Source organism: Misgurnus anguillicaudatus, chromosome 12 (assembly GCF_027580225.2).
Source record: "Misgurnus anguillicaudatus chromosome 12, ASM2758022v2, whole genome shotgun sequence".
NCBI classification, from domain to species: Eukaryota; Metazoa; Chordata; class Actinopteri; order Cypriniformes; family Cobitidae; genus Misgurnus; species Misgurnus anguillicaudatus.
The window spans coordinates 27,196,804-27,214,002 of NC_073348.2; the positions used below are offsets into that span (position 1 = coordinate 27,196,804).

At 36.4% G+C, this 17,199-nt stretch overlaps 1 protein-coding gene and 1 long non-coding RNA gene across 3 annotated transcripts in view; one reads left to right on the forward strand and one right to left on the reverse strand.

Moving 5' to 3' along the window:
* The window catches only part of LOC129446956 (uncharacterized), a 32,732-nt gene that overhangs the window by 9,893 nt on the left and 5,640 nt on the right, over positions 1-17,199 (forward strand). For both annotated transcript variants that reach the window (XR_012372613.1, XR_012372614.1), the window contains exon 2: positions 4,114-4,245. This is a non-coding gene — a long non-coding RNA (uncharacterized lncRNA). The remainder of the gene's footprint in view (positions 1-4,113; positions 4,246-17,199) is intronic.
* The window catches only part of postna (periostin, osteoblast specific factor a), a 28,769-nt gene that overhangs the window by 4,568 nt on the left and 7,002 nt on the right, over positions 1-17,199 (reverse strand). Inside the window, exons 3-20 of the mRNA XM_055208491.2 lie at positions 15,616-15,680; positions 14,666-14,823; positions 14,295-14,459; positions 13,562-13,708; positions 12,412-12,550; positions 10,914-11,126; positions 10,645-10,779; positions 8,234-8,382; positions 7,859-7,995; positions 7,461-7,591; positions 7,243-7,373; positions 4,996-5,098; positions 4,780-4,847; positions 4,643-4,688; positions 4,515-4,550; positions 1,866-2,639; positions 1,701-1,766; positions 1,389-1,475 (exon numbers count right to left, since the gene is read on the reverse strand). Coding sequence (XP_055064466.2) covers positions 1,389-1,475; positions 1,701-1,766; positions 1,866-2,639; positions 4,515-4,550; positions 4,643-4,688; positions 4,780-4,847; positions 4,996-5,098; positions 7,243-7,373; positions 7,461-7,591; positions 7,859-7,995; positions 8,234-8,382; positions 10,645-10,779; positions 10,914-11,126; positions 12,412-12,550; positions 13,562-13,708; positions 14,295-14,459; positions 14,666-14,823; positions 15,616-15,680 — 2,750 coding nt within the window. The remainder of the gene's footprint in view (positions 1-1,388; positions 1,476-1,700; positions 1,767-1,865; positions 2,640-4,514; positions 4,551-4,642; positions 4,689-4,779; positions 4,848-4,995; positions 5,099-7,242; positions 7,374-7,460; positions 7,592-7,858; positions 7,996-8,233; positions 8,383-10,644; positions 10,780-10,913; positions 11,127-12,411; positions 12,551-13,561; positions 13,709-14,294; positions 14,460-14,665; positions 14,824-15,615; positions 15,681-17,199) is intronic.

Below are 17,199 nucleotides of genomic sequence, written 5' to 3' on the forward strand. Positions count from 1 at the left end.
ACGTGCACAGTAGTTTTACCACCCGCAAAATGTAAAACAATGGGACAAAATAAATGACTTTCGAGTTTCAAATGGCCAGTATTTTGTTATTCTTGAACCCATAGACATGGTCTTGGTGTCATTTTAAAGGTTTTTTTTCAAGCTCTTTCTATCTGAACAACTAGTTTTAGCATTTAACCATGCTGAAAATTTTAATTACATATCTACCTTTTGCACATTTTATGTATGTTCAAAAGCTCTACAGTAGCTCTTTCTAATGGTATTTTTTCAAAATCCTTCTGCACATTTTATTTATGTTCAGTAGTTATTTCTAGCTCAAGAAATCCACAAACTTATAAAATAATTTATTATTTTTTACAAGGTCGCCTGTTGACTGCTGAATATAAAACCCCTTCAATATAGGAGTCGAGACCACAAAAAAAAAAATAGAGTCTCAGCACCTCTTTTGGGCCACTTAAAGCAACCTGATTTGCACACTTCAAAATCTTGCCGGAAGTAGCAGGTCATCTGAGAACCTTTTACTTACAGTTTTTCGCATAATATGAATTGAAATATATATGACTCTCACCTCACCTACTACTGTATACAGTAGGGCTGTGACGATACATCGCGTTCCCTAGTATACAGTATAGTATGGAAGTAGGCGATTTCAGATCCAGCGTTTGTGTTTTTAAATTAAATGACCTTTCCTTCCTTAATGCATGTTCCTGGTTTTAGTTTGCATTATTTAGTTGTGCATGTTATCCCAAATAAAAAAGGTTGAATCCACCTCTCCAATGATCTTGTTTTTTAGCTAAAATCACAGATCTGTTATTGTTTAACCCAGCCCTACCAAACACATGGCTGATTCAGTGTTTTCCTTTAAGGCACTAGCAGTAAGGCCATTATGACAACATCAAGCTCCATACATTTGGGAAAGAAGAAGCCGATTAGTCATCTGGATTTAATGTTCACTATGTCAGAATTTATTTGGCAAATGCGTTTCATCTCCTATTATTCCCATTTACTCTTTTTCCCCACAAAAACTTGATAAAACTTTACAGTATTATTTTTCGAAATTTTATATTACTCATTTCTGATACTTCACAATTCACCGTTTTTTTCAACGTAGCATTGGGTTAAAAGGGACAAATCCATGCCCGCTGGGTTGTAATTTGAACTATGCCAACCCTTACCTAACCCTAACCCAAAATGATGGGTTGTTTCAACCCATTGTTGAGTCAAATATAAAAAAATTCTGGGTTAATTTAACCCAGCGACTAGTCGAGTTTGTCACTTTTTTACCCAACATTGGGTTGAAAATAACCCAGAATTTTTAAGTGCAGAATAAAATTTCTGATCAACTTTTTAGCTGCTTAAAATGCCATAGAAAATCTTTTTCAACTAACCTCCCTCAGTGATTGCGTCAGTGATTTTCCGAATATCTTCCTCCCGGAGAACGTGTAAATCACCGTCCAAATACGTCTCGGAGACATCTACAAATGAAGTGACATGACAAAAGATTTGACTCAGGAGAATTGGAAATGTCTGTTACAAGAATTCTAAATGTAGATTGTGAAGCTACAGAATGTAAATTATTTTGCTTACTTCAACCTAACTTAAGTCTGAAATCCACTGAGCATTATAACTCTTGACAACTAGAGTATGTCGATTATACATTTTGAACTACTCAACCAAACAAAGCTGTTTAAAAGAATGACCTTCACCCACGATTCTCTTGATTTTCCCATCAGAGTCAAGCTCACCATCAGATGAGGCACTGTGGCCTAAGCAAAAACAATGAGGTATTTAAACTATAAATAATATTTAAAATAATTGTAGAGAACTCAACAAGAACTGTTAATCTGAAACTTACAAAAGCATACCTTCAATTAGCCTTGTGACCTTTGTGATTGACGGCTTCCCTTCAATGACTCTTCTAACTTTGGTGACAGCTGGTTCTTCCTCAATCTTTCTTGTAACTTTGGTGACAGCTGGTGGTCCCCCAACCTTTCTCGTAACTTTGGTGATATTGGGTTTTCCTTCAATCACTCTTGTAACCTTGGCGGTACCACGATCTCTTTCCCTCATAATTGATGGCTTTCCTTGAATGACTGTTCTGTCTCCACGTCTTTCAGTCAGAAATGCCGGATTATCTTCAACCACTCTTCTACTGCCGATGTCTTCACGTCTTTCAGTCAGAAATGCCGGATTATCTTCAACCACTCTTCTACTGCTGATGTCTCCACGTCTTTCAGTCAGAAATGCCGGATTATCTCCAACCACTCTTCTACTGCCGATGTCTTCACGTCTTTCAGTCAGAAATGCCGGATTATCTTCAACCACTCTTCTACTGCCGATGTCTTCACGTCTTTCAGTCAGAAATGCCGGATTATCTTCAACCACTCTTCTACTGCTGATGTCTCCACGTCTTTCAGTAACTGTCCTGACACCGGGATTTTCAATCACTCTCCTAACTGTGGTGACACTGGGATCTCCTTCAATTACAATTTTCTTAGATACAGACCCAGATCCAATCACCCTGGTCACCTTTGTGGTGTCCCCCCCTGTTAGCACTTCAGCACCAAAAGGTTTCTCTTCAATGACTCTAGTAACTTTGGATATGGATGGATTATTTTCAATCAGCGTGATATCAGAACCTATATTGAGACAAAATTTTGAGACATTTTATTTTTGTCATAGAGTATTACGTTCTTTTTAGGCTTATTATTATAATTGAATGCTGTTTAAAAAAGGATTAAAGCTTAATATTTTAAAAAATTTTAGGGCACCATTTCTTAAAGGAATAGTCTACTCATTTTCAATATTAAAATATGTTATTACCTTAACTAAGAATTGTTGATACATCCCTCTATTATCTGTGTGCGTGCACGTAAACGCTGGAGCGCGCTGCGACGCTTCAATAGCATTTAGCTTAGCCCCATTCATTCAATGGTACCATTTAGAGATAAAGTTAGAAGTGACCAAACACATCAACGTTTTTCCTATTTAAGACGAGTAGTTATACGAGCAAGTTTGGTGGTACAAAATAAAACGTAGCGCTTTTCTAAGCAGATTTAAAAGAGGTACTATATTTTATGGCGTAATAGCACTTTTGGGAGTACTTCGACTCGCCTGAAAAGTCCGCTCCCCTTCTCCCTCTCATAATGGGAGAGGGAGGGTGTTACTGCGCTGAGTCGAAGTACTCCCAAAAGAGCTATTACGCCATAAAATATAGTTCCTATATTATAAGTAAGCAATAAAGTATGAGAGGCCGTGCTGTATTGTGAATAAGTAACGGCTGAAGGGCGTTGCTAGGCACGACGCAAAGCTGCTTTTATAAAATGGTTACCTCAAAATATTAAAGTAAAAATTTTTTTTAGTGCAACTGAGAATCAAGGATTGGAACTAACCATTTTATAAATGTTTTTAAAGCAACTTACTGTACAGTTCATTCTAGGTTACATTTTATCGACCTCTCTGGGAAACAAATCCATGTTGCAAACACTACGCTCTGCCAGCTGAGCCACAGTAACTTTGTTTATTATTTCACACATCTTTTTCTAATGTGATTCATAAGCGGAAGATCAAAGATAATTAAAAAATCAATGGCAATCATTAATTTTACAGTCTAGATGTTTGTCAGAAGATCTAATGAATTCCAGGTTGATCTTTTTTACTAGACAGGGGTCATATGTTTTGTGCTACTGCCTAATTCATAAAAGAAAAATACAACATTTTTCCAAAGATGAGCTAAGAAGTTCAATTGAGATCAGGTTGTTGAGTGCACTTGCAGACTCATATTAAATTGGTTAATAAATCATATTTTTTTTCCATTTAAGTTTATTTAACTCGCACATACCAGCAATGCACATATGATGCAAAATTCATGGGTTAAAGGTCATGGGTTTGATTCCTAAAGTACACACATAGCTTGAATGCACTTTCAGTCACTTTGTATAAAAGCAAATAAAAATGTATATAGCATCCCATAGTTGGTTTACAGATGAATCATTTTACTAGCCTGAATTAATGTCTGAAGAACTCAGCAGCATGGCCTGGGGGGGGGGGGTCAACATCCCATTTAGCTCTGGTTTGGTTTTTTAATCCGTTTTATCTTTTTTATCTATCCAGCAACAGCCAGAGGAAGAATCCATTGTTGGATCCGGCCAAAGAATCTTATCCATCAAAACAATATGTGTTCTATTCTGCTCTCGCTTCTCTGGGGATGCATGACGAATCGATTTATTCAGAGGTACAGCTGAGGTAAAGTTCAGACTTGTTGTTTATTGGATAATGGTTGTATAAATGAATAAATACCTACAAAAGCTTCTAGGAATAACTGACTGACCGATTAGGAAGGCCTTTTTCTAAGGAGCTCCGTAATGGTTGTATAAATGTATCAAAATTAAATGCTTGTACATGTAGGAAGGGTGCAAATGAGACATCATGCAGATGTTTGGAACTGTTGTTGGTTTATAAGTACATGACATAAAAATATAAAAAAACAAGAAGCCTGTATTGTGATATATTACCTCTCTCAATGACATGAGTAGTGGTTATAGTCCTCTCTGCAAGGTGAAACACAATATGTAATATGTTACATTTATTTCATGTTGAACTTAAAGGGATAATGAAATAAAGAGGATGAAATTGAACTTACTGATGAATGTGAGAGGAATCTCATGGTAGATATATCCAGACTGAAACTACAAACAAACCAGAATAAAAATGATGTGTGCCTGTGCATGCATATATATGTGTGTGTGTGTGTGTGTGTGTGTGTGTGTGTTCCTGTACCTTTAGCTGCATATATTTGATGAGTCTCTTCAGCAGAGTCAATATGTCTTCACGGCCAACCGGCAGATCTGTGAATTGCAGTAAAAATCGCAATTTAGCTTTCAGGACTGAGGTTTATATTTCAGGACCTTCAAAGTTGTGGCAAAAGAAGCAGGTACATTGAAGTACTATGGATAAAGTAAAACATCGATCACAAAGTATCTATTAATAATTCACCTTTAGGATATAATATGGTCTTCACTACATGGACCACTCCATTGGATGCCATAAGATCAGAATTTGGAACATCCACCGAGTTGACATGGATGGAGTTGTTAACCTGGGTATAAGGAGAGTATATTTTAAAGGCTATATGCTATTTTTTCATTTATTAATGGCATTTTATATCTAGTGTTCCTGCTGTAAAAAACAATACATACATTCTAATGGTTTCCATACATAAAATATCAGGAAGCATTAGCTTTTACCATTAAAACCATTACAAAATTACTTTTTGTAGTGTGTTTTGGGCATTATTCAAGTGGGTTTAAAGGGGACATTTCACAAGACTTTTCTCAAATGTCAAATAAATCTTTGGTGTCCCCAGAGCATGTATGTTAAGTTCTAGCTCAAAATACCATATACAGTAGATAGTTTATTATAACATGTTAAAATTGCCACTGTAGGTACGAGAAAAATGTGCTGTTTGTGTGTGTTTTTAAATGCAAATTTCAATTCAAATTTATTTATATAGCGCTTTTCACAATTGGTAATTGTTTCAAAGCAGCTTTACATTAATAGGGGAAAACAAAGAAACTAAAGACAATATAAATAGCAAAATACATCGGCTATGAATAAACTTTATAAGCCAGCGTATTAATAATGTAATGTATAGAAGAGGATGTTAAGTTAAGCCAATGTTGGCTGACTCTCCGGGGTTGAAAACCCCCCTAGGAGAAAAACCTACCGACTTTTTTTAAGCCTAGGAGGAAAAAAGTCCTAGGAGGGAAAAAACCCTTGGGAGATATATATATATATATACATGTATATTTATACGGGATGTAAACAGAGAGCTGATCTCTGCACTAAATGGCAGTGACATGGTTGGATAGTGCAGATTAAGGGTCCGTTATTATCCCCTTCTGACATCACAAGGGGAGCCAAATTTCAATTACCTATTTTTCACATGCTTGCAGAGAATGGTTTACCAAAACTACTGAGTTGTTCTTTATCACATTAGATTGAAAGAAGCACTGGGGACCCAATTATTGCATTTAAACATGGAAAAAGTCAGATTTTCATGATATGTCCCCTTTAACGGTCCCACCAATAGAACACAACACATACCAGTGGAAACCCACAGAGACTTTTTTTAGTAAAATTTCAATTATAAACCAATATAATAAATTATTTATTTAATATTTGGAGGACAATCACTAAAAGTAGGTTGTCTACAAATCGGAAGGTTGATAGTTCAATCCTCGGCTCCACCTGACCAAGTGTCGAGGTGTCCTTAAGCAAGACACCTAACCCCAGATGCTCCCGACGAGCTGCATGGCGCCTTGCATGGCTGACACTGCCGTCGGTGTGTGAATGTGTGAGTGAATGTGTGAATGTAAGGCAATATGTAAAGCGCTTTGGATGGCCATTGGTCTATGAAAGCGCTATATAAATGCAGTCCATTTACCATAAAAACAATAAAAAGATACAATATCTTGCCTATCTAAAGTAGTAACGTTTTGAATCCGAAGGTGTCTATTTTCTTTAGTGCCTAGTGATACATACAACAACTGGATATAAACAGGTTCACCTTTTGTTTTAGATTTAGCTCTGTCTGTCAGATATCTCTTTACTACTGAACTCATAGTGTTACAGCACTGATATGTGTTTTCGGCAAAGGAAGTATCTGGACAGTAAGAGACCCATTGTTCCAGATTTTAGGAATTAAGGGCGGAGGACAAAATTGAGTGATGGCTGTGAACTGTCTGGACCTCATCACTGTAGAAATGCAACACACACAAGCGATTTTGGGAACAACTACAGGAAACTTGCTATGCTGTTTTTAACATTGCATTGTCCGTAGATAAGATCATGTTCATTTTAGGTCCTTCCTCTCTTAAGTCGGCAAAACATTAGTGTTGGCTCGAATTTAAAGGTCATTACTTTACAGTATAACAGTTTTATCACAGAGTGTGCAAAAACTTCCTATCTCCAATCTTGTAACTGGAAAAAGTCATTATGAGAAATCTTTACTCTGATCGCTGTTGGGAAAAGCTGACATTACAGGAAATATCTGTGTAGTGTTAAATCAGATTTGATTTGTTAGTCCATTAAAACTACAACCATGTGTATACAGTAAAACAAGTTTCGATTTTCTGCACACATTGTGTAGACCTACAGTACATAAGGGCAATGTACTTTCGTTTATTGAGCATGTGACGTACAAATAATCCAAGCAAACTATTTATTGAAAAGTGTACTTACAGACAGCACTTGAAGGTTGGTACCCTGAAAGGTTTTGAGAAGGTTGGTAACTTTGCCCTCCAGTCCACCATTAATAAAGACACCATTGCTAAAATGATAAAGCAGGATTGTTCGCAGGGTGTTGATGTCACCTGTCAAAAGGCATACGTCAGTCAGATATCAGTAGCATATGTAAGACTAATAATAATGAAAAGGTAGATTTTATCTAACAAGATTACTTTTTAGAAGATTTATGTCTGCTTCTGACAGCTCCCTGAAAGCGTCATCACTGGGTGCAAAGACAGTATACGATCCCTCCTGTTTTAGTAAATCTGTTATTCCGGCGCTCTCCATCAGAGACAGGAATATTTTACAAAAATTAATAAATCAATATAATCACACTTGTCATTTTAGCATTGCATAGAAATGCCTATTTAGACTAGATTTACATTAATTAAAGGAAAATCCTAAACATATGCAAGAAAGAAAAGAGTAGTATGCAAACAGAAAGATTAAAAAAATTGTTCATGTAGGTCACGTATGTTAACAAATGGAACCTTACTGTAACATGTTATCTAATGCAATTTAGGTATTTTTTTATTACAGTAATCATATAAAGTTATGGTGATGATCTCACTTAAAACGTCCATCTTTTAAAAGCAGGTCATAGATGTTTGTCTCGGGTGGATGGATCAGCGAACCCATGAGGTGTAGGGCTCCATTACTGCCCTCTCTGCTGCCTCTCACCATACACGCGTTCTCAATACAAACCGCCTGATACACACACATATAATTAACATGTTATACAGAGAAAAGGAGGAGGAGACATTTCATGCCTATAAACAAGAGTATTAAACTTACTTGCCAAAGCCTGGTGCATATTAAATATTTTATTCACTTGTGGATTTGGTGGTGACTAGTTCAATTTGCATAGTTATTGTTTGCAGGTTCCCAAAATCCTATTACTTTTCCCTATCATAGACAACAGCACACTCGAGGCTTTGATTCTCACCGTGCGATAAATGAAGACTCTGAGCATTTTTCCTCCGAGGGTCTCGAGCAATTGGCCATTGTAGAGCTCGTTTAGAGAAATCTTGAATTTTAGGATGTGGTTTTCGAGGATTATCTTTAACAGATGCTGGTCCATGGTTGTCACCTCATCTGCATGACATGTGAATGAGATGTCACTATAACATAAATTGTGTGTCAGCAAATACTGGAGATTACAGTGCAATCACTGAAAGAAAATGAAACGCAGTCAATAATTTAACTCTTGTGCATTGTTCAAATTTACATCCTTTCGTGTTGTTAGTGGATGAAAACATCCACTAAATTCAACGGCTATAAAAATGTATCAGATGAATATTTTTTCCAATTTTTTTTTTACATAAATCTGTTAATCAACCTCAGTACTGATCAAAACTACCAAATCTTCACAAAAATTCCATGATTGTAACTCTTTAATTGCCAAGTTTATAAGTGGTGTCACTGATTTGGGGAAAAAACACAAAATAATATAATATAAAATATAATCAGAAATTAAGCTCTGTTTTTGCATAGGCCTACTAAAGGGTTAATAATGCCACATGGTGATCAACAGTAAAAATGACACATTTGACCTCTTAGCAAAAGGAAATAAACACCAACAGTCAAAAATGCATGATAAAAAGGTGTCATGGCTCTGCAATCAATAAATGTGGTTATAATGGAAGCCAAAGGGGCAAAAACAGCCACTAACAAAAAATGAGGGAGAAAATAAAATAAAAACTGATGCTACACAAAAACTAAAAATGCTTCAAAGCAAATGTTTTTACCAATCTTTGACATGCCCAAGAAAAGGGTTAAAAAATCCAGTTTACAATCACTTTTTATATTGAAAATCGGTCATTTTGTTTGTGTTTTTTCCCAAATCAGTGACACCACTTATAAACTTGGCAATTAAAGAGTTAAAATCATGGAATTTTTGTGAAGATTTGGTAGTTTTGATCAGTACTGAAGTTGATTAACCAATGTATGAAAAAAATATTAATCTGATACATTTTTATAGCCGTTGACTTTAGTGGATGTTTTCACGAAAGGGTAGTAAATTTGCCCACGGTATATCGTTGAGTTTTTGAAAAATTTCAAAGCATTTTCTTAAAATATATGTAAATGTATCATCATGTATCAAAAATCATTCAATTTGCTAAAACAGAGAGAAAGTTATGGCCAAATTAAGAGTAAAAAAACCTTGCAGTGGATGAAAACATCCCCAACAACACATAAGGGTTAAAGAAAGAACTGAATTTAATACAACTGAAGGTTACGACAATACAGTTTACATGCACCCTAAACATTGCAATCTGATTTAAATGTTTGTTTACATGTTTATTTTATAGAATCCAAACCGAACGTCTGTACAAGCGCACAGCCAGGGTTGACAGATTCGCGTATCAAAACCATCCAAATGGACATTCAAAACTAGCCCAAAAGCATCCCAATGACTGTCCACAGCCACAAAATCAATAACTAATCAACAAAATCATTTAATCTTTAACCTGCAGAAAAAACAACTGGTGGAAACAGTTTAAACAGTCGCCCAAATCTAAACTCGAAAAAAGCAGAGGACTTGGCAACGCTACACTTCGGACAGCATCTCTCGCTTTATCTCTGGATAAAAATCAAAACTGAGTTGGAGAAAGTTGTTCTTAAGAGGTTTTTAGATATAGGTAATGAAAACACTTTTCAAAAAGCACAGCACTATTTTATTGCTGTAAGTAGCCTAATATTTTAAATGTACACATAAACGCTGCAGAATGTACATCGCGTGTACAGCGCGTGACCCCATTAATGTTACCTTAATAATGTGTGATGCCATTGCCTTGCTGTTGCGTGTTTTTGTGATGAGAATCATGTGATATAAAAGGTCATTATAAGACGTGAACTTGAGAACAAATGTTCTGCGCATGTGCACAATGTATTTTTGCATCCAAAAATACTACCATTCACGCGTTTACATGCGTTCTTTTCTCTTGCTGATCAGATCATAGATTGGAGTACACCACCCCCTTCAATATGAAAATATTGAATATTCAATATAAAATTTGCATCCAATCGACCTCAATCGTATTGATTAAGGTGTTTATATGAAAGCTTTTCAATACGATTTAGCCATCAATACGGATTATTTGGTTGCATGTTAACATACCTACTGTAACTTCAGGGAGACTCCAAATGTTTAATGGTTTAACAGAATAAAAAAAACTTTTTATAACATCCACAAATTCTAATAGTCCAATAAAAACAATGATTTATTTAGCGTAAATGCCTGAACATACATCTTCTGATAATACCCATTTTCCCATAATATGAGAAATATGACCTGTAGCCAATGCTACAACAATGAAAAATAAAACAACAAACCATTAAATTTACTAGACTTACCAGAGAAAGCTCCGTTGAGAGGGGCAAGAATAGTATACTCAGTTTTAGGCTTCATGGCGGCAGAAAGGCCGAGCTCGGACACCATTTCTTTAAAGACGCTCTGAGACGTGCCTATAAGCTCCATCACCTGCTTGGCTGCGAGCAGAACACAAGAAACACTGAGGTAGTCACCAATTGAAGGTTTTCCCATCTATTGTGGGCTCTTATTGGATGCTTTCTTCATTATTCGCACCAAGTCACGCATATTTATTATTTATTTATTGGTTCACCTGAGTCGGGCATAAGAACCTGGTCGATCAGATGAATGACACCATTGTTGGTGACAATGTCCTTCTTCAGCACCATCTTGATACCGTTGACCGTAAGGCTGTCTCCGTCACATCCGATCTCGATGTTACTTCCCTCAAGGGTCTCATAGATGGAGCCACCCATAATAGCTTCGGAGCACTGGACTGACTTCAGGGTGTGGTAGTTAAAAAACGCTTGAAGAAACGAACAAAATAAACATATGAAGAAAGAGTTAGCTTTAGATAAAAAATAATTATCTTGCTAAGAAGAAATCCAGGTCTGTGACCTCGAAAGACAATTAATAGCACAAAAGCTGATGCAGTCCAATGAGAAATCCGCCCAGTTCTTCCTGTCTGGAGGAAATCTGGTGAAGAGTGAACTATTACATCATCACAACTTTGATATCGCTTCCCCAGCAGCTGTGTTTTTGGATGTGTTTGAGCAGTAGAGTTACAGTAATGTGTATGCGTTCATACTGAAACTTTTAGATCAGTCACCAAACTAATATCTAATGTATATTCAAACCACTTTTGTCAGAAATTTAGGGACAAATTCCCTTAAGTATGTAATGTTTTAACCCAAAACGCCTTCATCTTACCTGCAAATCAGCTTAACCAGGTGTTTAAAATACTAAAATAATTTATTTAAAAAATATTTGTATATTTTTTTAAATATTATATATTTAATATTTAAATATTTTCACTAAACTCCGCCCACAGGAATACATCATTTGCCAGCTAAGCTAACGACAAGCTAAGCTGCTATCGAATCTCAAGACACTAAACAAACTACACAATCAGAACTCGTTGTGTATTTCTGAAGGAGGGACTTCATTGAACAAGGAAGACATCCGTTTTTAGGACAGTGAAAACAGCCCTATAGAGATAAATTGCGTGAAAAATACCAAATTTTTACACGTGAAACATGAACACGTTATATTGTGCACTGTAAACACAATCAAAACTTAAAAACAAAGAAAGAACGGGACCTTTAATACTACCATCTTCAATAATACCACCTTATTAGGCATTATTTCCTGCCTTTATTCTCAGACTAAGACTCTGTTATGTCGACCCTGTACTGAAAAAATGCACATACTTTTGTTTGATACGCCACATATATTTGACCGACCACAAAAAGTACAAAACTTTCAACAAGATGTGATAAAGCATTTCTCAGCGTCTAAGCATTTCCCATTAGAAACCTGATTTTGGATCCCCTGTGACTGCGGTTAGGTCTGATGTTTGCCTACTGTCTGAGAATGTGACATGGCTGGTATTGGTGTTTCAAACTATTTGTGGTGTTTCAAAACCTAAGACCATGAGAATTTCAAACCATTATGATTTATAGATGATAATATTCTCTCTCTTTCATCTTGAACATGTGTCATATTTGCATACTGTACATACTTCAATAGACAATTGACGAAGACTATGTAGTGCATTAAGATGAAAGACGAAAAGCTCTAGAAATGGCTACCTTGAAGCACGGTGTTGTCTCCCATAATTCTGTCTAGGACCTCTATGTCAAGTTTCTCAAAAGCATCATTGGTTGGAGCAAACAGTGTGTAGTGTCCTGGCTTGCTCAGGTGGTCAAGAACACCCGTCTCTGCAGATGCCTAAAAATAGATACACAAAATCAATTTGTAGAGACTGACATACCATTTAAGTTACTTTCTACATTTTATCAGAGCATGCTTGACCTTGACTTGCACTGCGTTATGCTTTACCAGCCGAGCTATAGGAAACATTTGGTTCCAAAACACAATAAATTCATTTTTCTATACCAAGAAAGTGACAAGATGAAAACCATTTTTTTACTGTCACAAACTTTCACATGTTATAAAAACATTCAAATCCATAATTCGATTTTCAAAGATTTATTATAAAAACCGATTATTATTATTTTTAAATGCTATAAATCTATTGAATCAATATATTAATGTGCATTCATCTTCGCTGTGTTATATTCATTTAGTTGACTAGTGGTATACTTGTATACTCAAACTTTTTTGGCAGCGATCAGCTGTAAAATGTTTTGGTCCTGCTCGATTTTCTAGTTAAATAATGGAAAGTTTTTCATAAGATCCCATGGGGTCAATGTGTTAGCATGACAGAAGCTTGATGCTGTCGTGTAAGAACAAGCAACAGACGGCATTTTTCCTTCTCTGAGTGTCTCACATGGAAATTATTGGATTTTGATGGCTTACGTTTCTTCCCCGCCACAGAAAACCACCACAGGTTTATCAATGCTATCAAAATAATTATTATGTTTATGTTTGTTTGTTGATCACAAAGTACAAAATACATGAGGAAAACTACAAATCCTTGTGTATTCAAAGCGCCGCCCTTATTGTTTACAATGCGTGGATTGGTGCGCTGTGATTTGTTGAGCGGATTTATTGCATTCTGCAGAGAAGGAGGATTGGCGTTTGCCACACATTGGGAAAGATGATAGAATAACACGGCGGATATTGGAATTTTGCGTAAAATTAAGAATTTACTTTTTATTACTGACCTGATACAATACTGATTTTGGTGGGAACTTTTTTTTTTAAATCGTGTTTATTGCGTTTTGGAACCAAACTCTTCACATGTTTGTTCAAAAGCACAGTCACAATGGCAGATGCTTTTATTGTAGTGAGCTCATCGTGGGTGTTTATCACGTCCCATATCGACTTGTCCACAACGCTGATGACCCGATCGATGACGTGCACGACTCCATTAGTGGCCACCTGATTTCCATGAATGATCCTGGCACAATTCACAGTGACAACCTGTTGAAACAATTCACTTTAGTGACTTTAAAGATATAGTTATAAAATGAGGTGATTCGCTGCATCTGAAAAATTCTATGCAGTATGCAAGGCGAATTTTTTATTATAATTATTATAGTATGTCCAAAATTGAACTATTTTGAAAAACAGTAGGCGAAAAGTACCCAAATGACCTACTACTTCTGGCAAGATTTTGAAGTGTGCATTCGACTACTCACTATCCCATGAGCCACTTGGAGAGGAGCTACCCAATAAAAAAAGGAATATTCAAAAATTTTGGAAAGCGATGATACGGTTCTATTCAAATGTAAATACAAGGAAAACAGTTTTTTCTTGTGGTTAAATTTTGCTTGTTTTACATTTTCAAAGTTAACAGCTCACTTATTGTAATGACGACGTGTCGTGAATTTCATTCATACAATCCGTATCGTACTATAGGCTATATAACGCATTGTTTAAATGGTCGATGAGTAGATACTTATCTAATTCGGTATGTACTGTCACAGTATGAGATTTCGGATGCAGGGATTGTGTTGTATCAAAGATTTATTAAAACGCAAGCAATTTGTAGAAACAAGATACTTACTCCATTCGAGTAATGATTAATGTAGAGGCCTTGTTTGTTGAACATTGACTCCACGGACATATCATTCTTTAGGTCTTTGGTGAGTAGACGTTTGTTAACCATGTGCTGGTTGAGAGCGTTTCTAAGCTCACTGGCTCCACGGTTTACCATAGCATCTTTTAATGCCTGCAAATTTGAAAGAAGACTTTTAAACAACACAATAGTGTAAAAGCATAGCACAGGATTGAGAACATAAATAACAGAACTGCATGTTTCTGTTATTCAGTTTGGAGTTAATTTAACCCAATTTCATTAGATGGATTTGGTATTACCTTGTTCATTGTAGTTCAAATGAAGTGATACTTATAATGTAGCCCGGAAACATGACTCACCGGATCTAACGTTTCCCAGGCATCATCACTGGGTGCGAACATCGTGTAGGTACCAGCTCCATGGATTTCTTCCTTCAGTTTGGACTTCTTCGAATACTCCTTGGTGATCTTGGCTTCAACCAAATCCAGGGTGCCGTAAACGGTGTCAATAGGGGCCACTGACAAAAACACAGGAAATAAGCATGAAAAGTCTTATTTTTAGGCAGTGATGTCAACCTCAAGTCCACATTCATAACTTACTTTGAATGATTAACCACAAGTATTAGAATAGCCAGCTGGGCCTGAATTTTTTATGGAGAACAAAAACTAATGTTCTCCTCCACCAAACACATTGTCAATGAATGACCTGATGTTTTCAATCAAAGCATGACCCTCCTTTTGTCTAAATAAGTGCCTGCTGCACACGCGCCAAAACCGTTAATGATAAAAGATACACAAAATACACGCAAGACACTCCCTTAACACTAAACTATGATTACGCATGAGATTATGCAAGCATCTGGCAAACACGAGCGTCTCTTTTATCATAAACCCTTTAGACGCGTCTGCAGCAGGCACTTATTTTGACAAGACACGTGATGCACACCGGATCTCTAGATGCACAGAACACATATTTTGAAAAAAAGAACCACACACACGACGGGCTACATACATGTTGTGACGAACTTCGCATCGAGCGCCCTCAAAAAAGAAGTCACCGGCCGCCACTGCTCAGTATATGAAGTGTACCAACACAAACACTTTTTTAATGAACTACACTGTCAGAAAAATGTTTAAAGCTGTCACTGGGGTAGTACCCTTTGCACTTAAAGAGTTCATATTAGTATCTCAGAGGTACATATTGGTGCCAAATGTTAGGACATTTTAAAGGGTACTGGAGCTTTTTTTACTTTTTTTTCTGACAGTGTAATAGCGCTAGCATCAATGGTTCATATTAAAAGTACACAAACCTGCAGGGCACCCACGCTGTCCTTCTAGCATTATATAACCTGGGCAGCATTCATATAAAACCTTTCTGCATCGTAGAAACAAAAGAGAAAGAATGCAAGAATACAACATTATAATAAATCTCTCATATTTACATCATATTCAAAAGATAATGTTGAAATAAGATTCATAAGACATACAAGACTGTCAATTGACTTCATACCTTATTAATTTCATGACTTGAAAAAATTTACATTTAGTTTAGTCCATAACATTCTTGCTTATATTTTTCATCACAAGAATCATCTTGCTCACAATAAATTATGTCAGTGTGCTTCAATATTAAAAAAAATTTATTTTTGTGTTTTTTTTTTTAATTTACATAATATAAAGATATGTGACCCAGTCTGTGAACTCCAGGCTAATGTCTCAAAGAAAAAAATTATTAAAAATGGCCCCTAGTCATGGGCTGGTACCCCTTTCATAAAGTACACAATTGCACCTTAAGAGTTCATATTAGCAGCACATATTTGTACCAAAAGTATACATAACATCTATACATAAATGGTACATTTTAGGACCTTTATAAAGAAATAGTCTACTCATTTTCAATGTTGGAATATGTTATTACCTTGACTAGGAATTGTTGATGCATCCCTCTGTCGTCTGTGTGCGTGCGCGTGGGCGCTGGAGCGCGCTGCGACGCTTCGATGGCATTTAGCTTAGCCCCATTCATTCAATTGTACCAATCAGAGATAAAGTTAGAAGTGACCAAACACATCATCGTTTTTCCTATTTAAGACGAGTAGTTATACGAGCAAGTTTGGTGGTACAAAATAAAACGTAGCGCTTTTCTAAGCGGATTTAAAAGAGGAACTATATTTTATGGGGTAATAGCACTTTTGGGAGTACTTCGACTCGGCGCAGTAACACCCTCCCTCTCCCATTATGAGATGGAGAAGGGGAGCGGACTTTTCAGGCGAGTCGAAGTACTCCCAAAATTGCTGTTGCGCCATGGAATGTAGTTCCTCTTTTGGATCTGCTTGGAAGGGCGCTGCGTTTTGTTTTGTGCCACCAAACTTGCTCGTGTGGCTGCTCGTCTTGAATGGGAAAGACGTTGATGTGTTTGGTCACTTCTGGCTTTGTCTCTGATTGGTACCATTGAGTGAATGGGGCTAAGCTAAATGCTATTGAAGCGTCGCAGCGCGCTCCAGTGCTTACGTGCACGCACACAGATGAATGAGGGATGTATGTATCAACAGTTCTTAGTTAAGGTAATAACATATTTTAATATTGAAAATGAGTAGACTATTCCTTTAAGGGGTACTGCCCCAGTGGGACCATTTTTGGGGGAATTCTTTGGACAGTGTAATTATGAGATTAACGTATCCTCAAAGTCTGATTTTACATTGATTTCAATCTCTGACTTGGTCTTACTCAGTCAGTACATCAAAGTTATATTTTCACAGAATGATTTTATGTTGAAAATAGTTAATCACAAAAACAAATGACTTTAGATGGGTTTTCACAAGCAGGGTCACACATGGAAAGATGACAAAACACCTTCTCTGCATAAAATCCATCAACCACATTACTATACAATTTTC